General features: G+C 46.2%; 2 protein-coding genes across 5 annotated transcripts in view; both read left to right on the forward strand.

Moving 5' to 3' along the window:
- Positions 1 to 7,614, forward strand: part of ING5 (inhibitor of growth family member 5) — a 9,305-nt gene extending 1,691 nt beyond the window's left edge. Inside the window, exons 2-7 of the mRNA XM_017826182.1 lie at positions 210 to 376; positions 1,738 to 1,849; positions 2,746 to 2,839; positions 4,082 to 4,217; positions 4,375 to 4,436; positions 5,034 to 7,614. Of these exons, the coding sequence (XP_017681671.1) occupies positions 210 to 376; positions 1,738 to 1,849; positions 2,746 to 2,839; positions 4,082 to 4,217; positions 4,375 to 4,436; positions 5,034 to 5,076 (614 nt within the window). The 3' untranslated portion in view covers positions 5,077 to 7,614. The remainder of the gene's footprint in view (positions 1 to 209; positions 377 to 1,737; positions 1,850 to 2,745; positions 2,840 to 4,081; positions 4,218 to 4,374; positions 4,437 to 5,033) is intronic.
- A 117-nt stretch (positions 7,615 to 7,731) lies between these two features.
- The window catches only part of D2HGDH (D-2-hydroxyglutarate dehydrogenase), an 8,931-nt gene continuing 8,148 nt past the window's right edge, over positions 7,732 to 8,514 (forward strand). For 3 of the 4 annotated variants that reach the window (XM_017826337.1, XM_017826335.1, XM_017826336.1), the window contains exon 1: positions 7,732 to 8,252. In XM_017826337.1, coding sequence (XP_017681826.1) covers positions 8,000 to 8,252 — 253 coding nt within the window. In that variant the 5' untranslated portion in view covers positions 7,732 to 7,999. The remainder of the gene's footprint in view (positions 8,253 to 8,514) is intronic. The other variant, XM_017826338.1, reaches the window with a different exon arrangement.

An 8,514-nucleotide genomic window follows, 5' to 3' on the forward strand; every position in this document is an offset into this window, starting at 1 on the left:
AAAACACTTGAAAAAAGCAGAATCACACCACAAGTGTTGAAGAGCGAATACCTTTGACTTAATTTTTTTAAATTGTTTTTAAAAAGGAAAATACGTTGAGGAATTGAGGGAAGTCTAAAATCTCTCAGGAAGGGTCTCCTAAATACCATAGAGAAGTAGAAGAGCCCAAATACCTGCTTTGGAAGACAACTCTCTCCTTTGCCTTCCAGATAAGAAAGCAGAGATCGACAGCCTGGCCGCAGAGTACATCGAGTCAGTGAAGAACATGCTGCCTGAGGAGCGAGTGGAGCACCTGAAGAAGATCCAGAGTGCCTACAGCAAGTGCAAGGAGTACAGTGATGACAAAGTGCAGCTGGCCATGCAGACCTATGAGATGGTGAGGCTCTGGGAAAACGGGCACGCTCTGGAGTGGTGCACGTGGAGGCACTTCCACCGCATCAGCTTCTCCTGACGTATCTATTTTGTTGCTTAAAATCTTACTGAAACAAATTATTGGTTCTCAAGCTTGGTTTCCTCACTGTTGCCATTCCTAAAAAGCGCCTCCTCCTGTGTCACTGGGCTTTGTGCCAAGAAGGCTTCTCTTGTGCTGAAGAATTAATGAGTTTATCTCCCTTGGAAGTTGCTCTGTCCGTAGTACCCGTCTGCTGTGTGATAATGCCAGAGAATTTTCCCCACTCCCTCCTCCCCAGCAGCTCCTCTGTCACCCGATAATTTATTTGGGGCTGGTCTTGGTTGCAAACAAGGTTTTTTAAGTCAGCTGCAGTACTTTATTGTGGAGGAATGAAGGAGATCTGCTCCATTGCCTTGGTTTATTGGACATCGAAATTTCCTCGATGAACCTTGTGGGAAAATCCTCTTTCTTAAGATGTAGCTTTCCACTTTTTTATTCTTCTGCTCCTACTCCTGTGACCCTGTAGCTGCCCCTTGAGAATTCTTATCTCTATGTGTTTTACCCCCTGGATAAAACTTGAGTGAGGGGAAGGAAACCTTCTGACTGTGCCAAGTGTGTGTTGTCCAGCATGTGGAGATGCTTTGGGTTGTGCTGCATCTACAGATGTTTTCTTGCCCTGAAACACTTCAGAGAAGGAAATTGTCACAGGAATATCAGTGGCCTAGATAACTGGCCAACTAATTTGATGACGGAGTGTTGCAGTGGCACAATTTGGGGGTGGTGGCTTAAAATGCCTTTGCTGCATCCCTGTTGTGTAAGTCACATTGTTGCAGCCAGGGTAGTACAAGGTACTTTAATTGATGTGCATTGATTTGATATGGGGGATAGTCAGTTTCTGCTTGTGTTTATTACTATATTTTTTTAATTAGCATGACAGTGTAGTACCAGGGGAAAAAACGAACTTATCCACTCGATGCATTTCAAGGGCGATATTTGAATTGTGAAAATTGCAGGGACTAACAAGTTATTTTTAGTACCTCTCATCGTGTTTTGTTCTGCAAACAATTAGCCCGAGTTCCTTTAACTCTCTCTTATGTCACCTCCCTTTCTCTTTGCCCTGGAGGGGTTGGGTCCCCTTGCTTTTTGACTCATTTTCTCTCCGCCTCCGTTCGCTCCGTGTGTGCCATTTCCCTTTTCCCAGCCTGTACCCCTTCCCCGCCTTGTCCTGCGCTCCCACACTCTGCTGGTGGCGATAACAGCCGAGTCTTAGCCCTTCCTGTTTTCATGTGGGGCTCTTTTTGGTGTTTTTTCTTTGTGGTTGAGTCTGTGGTTTCCCCCGGGTGCAGGTGGATAAGCACATCCGCCGGCTGGACGCGGACCTGGCGCGGTTCGAGGCCGATCTCAAAGACAAACTGGAAGGCAGCGACTTTGAACCCCCTGGATCTCGGAGCCTGAAAAGTGGGTCAATTTTATGCAATGGAGAGCCTCTTCCAGCACTGCAGGAAGGCCGAGATGTAAAATAGGCCCTTATTTCTGGAAGAGGGAAAGAAGTGCACCGTAGTCGCTCTGCTTGGCTTTAATGCTCTTCAAGATATTTACACTGGGCAATAGATAAAGAGAAATGTAGTGCTGGGATCAAACCTGGTGTTTCACAGATCACCCTGAGGTTGTAAAGGAGGGAGCTGGCCAAGGGGCAGCTGACTGTGCCAAACTTGCACTGATGTGTAAAGGTGTGAGTTTCAACCTTGATCTGTTACTGAGTAAGTTCTGTGCTCTTTTTGAAGGGAGATTTGCCTATTTTCCTCCTTTTATCAGAATCTGAATACTAATCAAGCTGAAAAAAAGCAGGAAAAATTAGGAGGTAAAGGAAGATACCATTTTTTGTAGTGTAGACTGAAATCTTGTGTGATTACAGTGACATTTGAGAGTGAATAACAGCAGCACAGCACAGCTTTATGCCTCTCAACTATGAAATAAGGGGTAAGAGCAGGGAGGTGGAGATAAAAGTTACTTTAGTTACTGAGTAACCTATTAACTGTTTAAAAATGCACTGAGATTTAAAAAAAATACTGCCAGTCTAATCAAATGTGATGCTGTTTATATCTTGTGCTAACACACTGCAGTGCTTTAGTTGCCAAGAGAGTTTGGGGCTCAGTTGTACTTGCTAATTTGGTTTATTTGTGGCATAAAAATGAATGTCAGAGTCAGCATATTCAATTACAGATGAAATAAGGGTTGTTCAATTGCATTTGAAATGAGGATTTCAAGACAATAACCGCATCAAAAGAATGGCACCCTGGGATGTTTCTGCCACTCAGATAGGCTGAAAAGATGGGGCTGTTTTTCCTTTCTAGAGGGACGAAGTCAGAAAGACAAAAGGAGCTCTCGTGGCCGAGGCAGGAGAACGTCTGAAGAAGATACACCAAAGAAAAAGAAGCTCAAAGGAGGGTAAGGCAGAGCCAGGCACAGCTCTGGGGACTTGTGCTTGACACTTCACGAATTTTCCACGAGGTCGTGTTACCCTATTTATGACTCGTGTCCGGATGGTTAGAGTGTTCTGCTCTTACACCATTTCATTACTGTCCTGCTTGGGACGAGCCAGCTTTGTTAATTAACTCCTTGGTTGGCATGTGGAAGCTCAGCATGCTTGGAACTCTCTGACTGGAAGGACAAGATGAGCCCCTCTGTTGCTGTTGGCAAGCTGAGAGAAAATAGCTTTGATTTTTGTCACATGGCTATTTTTAACAGTGGCTTGTCAGGGTGGTAAAAAGAAACACTTGTCCATCAGGACAGAAACTGATGTTGTATTGTTGTTCTAGAAATCTTGGAGAATTTAGGGGAGTGTTTTCAAAGGATCGTGTCCTACATATCCTTGAATAATCTGATTCGGTTTTGGGAAGCAAGGAGGAAGGCATGTCCCCTCTCTGTGATGTGATTTGTATTAAAGGGGCTTTGTTTATTCTGATACTTTCAATTGGTTAAATGGTGGGGCAGAAAACTAAAAATAGTTTCTGTGAACTGCTACTGACATGTCAGCACATTCCTGGCAGAGCAAGAGGGTTCACTCATACCTGACAATGAGAAAATAATGTATATTATTATGGGGGGAAAAAGCCCAAACAGGTTATTCTGCCCACAAACAGGAGTGATCTGTATGATAATTTTGTTACTTTAGTCACGGCATCTACAAGCAATTTTCTTAATCCTTTATAGTCATACTGTGTTTGATCAACCTATTTTATTATTTTAATTATTGGATAATATGTGATAGTATAATTTAAACTCTAAAGTAGGGTGAGTGTGGTTTAGGGAAGATAATTGTAAAATACTATTTTCCTGAGTGGGACTCAGATCTTTGAACCCCAAAATGCTTTGGGTTAGAAGGGACCTTAAAGACCATCTTGTTCCAACACCCTGCCATGGGCAGGGACACCTTCCACTAGTCCAGGTTGCTCCAAGCCCTGTCCAACCTGGCCTTGAACACTTCCAGGGATGGGGCAGCCACAGCTTCCCCGGGCAACCTGTGCCAGGGCCTCCCCCCCTCACAGGGAAGAATTTTTTTTCCCCAAATTCCATCTAACCCTCTGGAAGTGGGAAGCCATTCTCCCTTGTCCTGTCACTGCAGACCCTTGTAAGACAGTGTTTCCTGCAGCTGAGAATGTTTTGTCCTCACTCTTTCCTTGCCCACAGGTCTGAGTTTGCTGATACCATCCTGTCAGTGCATCCCTCGGATGTCCTGGACATGCCAGTGGATCCCAATGAACCCACCTACTGCCTGTGTCACCAGGTGTCCTATGGGGAGATGATTGGCTGTGACAACCCAGATGTAAGCACTGGAGATATGGTTTGGTTTTGGATATTTGCAGTATCCCAACCCTGTGGAATCTGAGGAGGGGGCCCTTGCTCTGTTAGATCATACCAAATGACAGGAATGTTTGTGAACCACTCAGCATCTCTTTGGGTTTTTCCTTTCTGTTTTGCAGTGCCCCATCGAGTGGTTCCACTTTGCCTGTGTGGACCTGACAACCAAACCAAAAGGGAAATGGTGAGTGTGACAACATACAGCTTTGGGAGTTTTATCAAGCTGCAGTTTGCCTCAACAAGAATTAAAATGACAACAAGAATTAAAACCCCATTGTGACCCTTCCTGACAGAGGAGCTTTGCTCTTCTCATCAGAAGGTTTGCATCCTCTATGACTGGGGATTGTGTTTGAGAGTAGAAGGTACAAAGGGAACCTTCTTTCTAAAATCCATTTCCATGGGAGTCTTGGGTTCCACTGGGAGCAAAACTGCCTGTCAGACAGCAGGTTTTGACCTGAGGTTTGTGTAACGTGTACAGGTTACAGCTGAGGTTTGCTGTATTGTCACTAGTTGTGGCTCTGCTTACAATTGAGAGACATACATTTTTTTTCACTTCTGGAGGCAGATTTTGAAGACTTGTCAGGGTTTTACTTAAGTATGTGCTCGTCTTGGGAAGAATCATGGACTTGATCTGTACTTAGATTAAAGCACTCCATTAGATAAAACTAAGTAACAGTGTACCTGTCAGAACCAGTCTTAAGTGTTCACGAGTAGTAAAAGCAGTTTTTGGGCTCTGTGCTGTTAATTTCAGGAGCTAATTACTGTCTCTTTTCCCCTGCAGGTTTTGTCCTCGTTGTGTTCAGGAAAGAAAGAAAAAGAAGTAAGGAGTAGAGGGGAATGCACCGCCGAGGCAAGAAGAATTTAATATATTCCTTTATTCACGTTGCAATATTACCTTTGATTATTTTTTGTTAATCTGCCCTCCATCTTTTTCCGGTATGGTATTTAATTATTCAGTGGCCAGTTGTAATTCCTGTTCTTTCATAAGAAAATGACTTTGGGAGGGAGTCCCAAATCCCTTTGCCACAGAGATTTTATTTATGTTACTCTCGCACAGTTAATATTGAGAGGGTGTTGCCTTTCCTGGCTGTTTCCATTTCCCTGAAGATCCTTTAAGTACCTCACTGTGAAGATGAAACCTACAGTATTCTTGGAGAGAGAGAGAGAGAAGGTTGGATTTATTCAGAAAATAAGATGAAGGCCTGACTTGTCAGCTGTGACTGCCTGTGTGGGTAAATCAGGAAATCAGGTTTTAGGGAGAGGCTCCATGAGGACACTGTTTGTTCCCATGATGGTGTGGCTCTGCTCTTGGAGAAGGGCACTCTGGAATGTTCTGGTTTTTTATTGGGCCACATTTGCATGTTCTTGACTTCTTTAAGCTGCCTTTCAGATGATGAATGTGAATCCTTGTGTTGACACAGTGTCAGTGGCTGCAGTGGAAGGGAGAGAGGAAATCAGGAGTAGGAAAGCAAAAGTCTTTGTTTTCTTCCCTCCTCTGAGTTACAGTGGATGCAGAAGTTGAGGGGGGACCAGAGATAAGTCTTGTCTTTATATCTGTCTCCTGCATTATAAGGTTTACCTGCCTACAATGAAAGATGTAGTGGGGAAGGACTGTTCTGCTGGTGGAGGGGGGAAAGAAAAGCCCCCAACTCCTGAAGTTTGCTGGCCGTGGTCCCTGAGGGGTGTTGGCTCTGTGCAGGGCTGTGAGCTGCTTTCCTTACCAGTGTGCAGGAGCTCTTGGAGACTGCTGCAAAGGCATGAAGAAACTTCCAGATAAGCTTTTCTTCTGCTGAATCAGCAGTACAGGAGATTAAAAACACTTCTCAGATTCTGGCACCTGTTTTCAAAAGGAAAAAGGCTTTTCCTGTTTTACTGAGCCTCTTAATCATGTTTTGCAATGAAGAAAAGTAGAACACAGCCCCTACCACTCCTCCTCCCCTCTGTGGGACTTTGTGCCTGCTGCTGACATAGAGGAAACCTCTCAATCCTGAGGCAGCTTTTCTGTGAACATTTGGATTTATTGCATCTCCACTGGGAAAAAAATGCCCGTCTCCAGGGTCCTGTCATTTAAAATAAGTGTGATGTTGCATGTGGCTTCACTACGTTACATCACGGAGAGATGACGTTTTCATAATCCTGTTTATGAGATGATGAACGTTTGTCATTGCTGGCTGCCATGGAATAGCACCTGGAAAGCAGGCAGAGGAATTAAAAACAGAATGCTGGAGGGAAGGAGGAGGGACAGCACAGGCACACAGACCTGAACTTAGAGGTGCAGCCAGCCCTTGTTTTCTTTCTGCCTCTTTATGAGGGCAGATCTGTGATACCTCATGAGCCAGCTTGTAATCCAGTCACCAGTGGGTGGGAGCTGCAGCTGCTGCACTGGATTCATCCGGAGCGTTGCTGTGTCCTGATGACCTGTGTTGATGGTGTTTCAGGTTTTATTTTCCCCTTCCATCCTATGGTATTTATCTGTTTGGTTTTTTTTTAAACTTTTTTCCTAAGGCTTTGTTGGTAGTGGCATCGCCATAGATTAAGCATTTGATTTGAAACAGTCTCAGAATTCCACTCTGGAGGTCTTGCTGAAAGCATGCCCTGAGGGAAGAGAGCAGCTCTGCCTGAGCCTGTGCGGAGCTGACCTCCCTCAGCTCCAAAACACATTTTTAGAAGTACCTTTGGGGCTTGGAAGAGCGTTTTCCACTTTAACCAGCAATGCAAAAAAAGGAAAACAAGCTCTAGAAGGTAGAGCCCTCAAAAGGACGGATGATTTGCTAGGAATGATGTGAGGTACAGCATTCTCCTCTTCTTTACAACGTCTCTGATGTGTAAAGCATCTGAGATCTGATACCAGCAATAAATTCTCCCACTGGGAGCACACCAGTGCAGGGCTTGGATGGGCTCAGGAGTGTCTCCTGCCCTCTTTACACCTGGTTGTTGAGAATTTTTTTTTTAACAACTCCTTGTAGACAGAAATACCAGTAGCCTTCGCTTTTGCTTACTAAAGAATTTAAATCTGACTCTTGAATGTACAGCGTTAAATGTTTCCTGGAGGAAGGGTGACCCCTGAAGGAATGTCCCGCTAAAGATTGCCCACCTGGGGGCTCAGCTTTACCACAGCTCACCCAAACCCGAGGCCGAAACTTCAACCCAAAAATCCTACTTTTATAACAGAATTAAGACCCGTAACCAAAAAAAAAAAAAAAAACAAAACAAAACCAACATAAACCTTTTTTTTTTTTCCTTTCTTAACGAGAAAAAAAAGAAATAAGGAATGTAAAATTTAAAAACAAATGTATATCTGTATTTTTGGATCTTGGAGATGATGGATTATATTATAAAATAAAGTATTTTTGGGAATAAAAGGTGTGAGGGGAATGCGGGGTGGGGGGGTGGTGCTGTTGCAACCTCCGGCCGCTAGGGGGCGTTGGCCCCCCACCCGCGCTGAGCGCCTTCGCGGGCGGCAGCGCCCCCTGGCGGCTTGGAGGTCCGGCGCACCGCGCTTCCAAACCACGGAAAATCCTTGTCTTCTCCCGGTTTATCGGGATAATCCCGGGCCTCCCCGCCCGATCCGGATTAATTTAACCCCAAGGGGTGCGTGGCGCTGCGCTGTCGCAGCGGAAGAGACTCGCTGAGGCTCTAAACCAGCGCTGCGCCCCCCCCCACACGGCCGCGTCCCCTCACGGCGAAGGTGGGGGGGAGAGGAAGGGGACGAGGTGCCAAAGCCGCGGGTTTCCAGGACGAGGGGGCATGGCTTCGCCGGCCCTGTGGGCTTTGCTGAGGGGCTGCCGCGGGAGGGTCTTGCGGCCCCGGGGGGACCCGCCGGGCAGGGGTTCGGCTGAGGTGGTGGCGACGAGCGAGCGCTACGCGGTGCGGAGGCTGCCCTTCGCCCGGCTCGGTGACAGCGATGTGGCGTTCTTCGAGAGGGTGATGCCTGGCAGGGTGGTCACCGGCGAGGAGGAGGTGAAGCCCTTTAACGTGGACTGGCTGAAGTCGGTGCGAGGTAAGGGAAGCCGGTTGGTAAAGCCTCCTTCTCCCCCGTCCCGCCCCGCTTCTGTACGAAAAGTTTGGCAAAAGGAAATGTCGCTTTTATTTATGGCCATCGCGTCTGTGCAGACCGCGGAATGTCCTTCCCACCAGGCAGCGATTCCCCGTGCTGGGAGCACCGCTGGCACAGCCTGCAGAGTCCTGTTAGTCACTGTGTCACTGCGTTGGCTAAAAAGACCGTGGAGAGAAAAAGACTGCAGGCCAATGTAGTGTATAAG

This window comes from Lepidothrix coronata, unplaced genomic scaffold (genome assembly GCF_001604755.1).
Source record: "Lepidothrix coronata isolate B3197 unplaced genomic scaffold, Lepidothrix_coronata-1.0 Scaffold125, whole genome shotgun sequence".
In the NCBI taxonomy this organism is placed as follows: domain Eukaryota; kingdom Metazoa; phylum Chordata; class Aves; order Passeriformes; family Pipridae; genus Lepidothrix; species Lepidothrix coronata.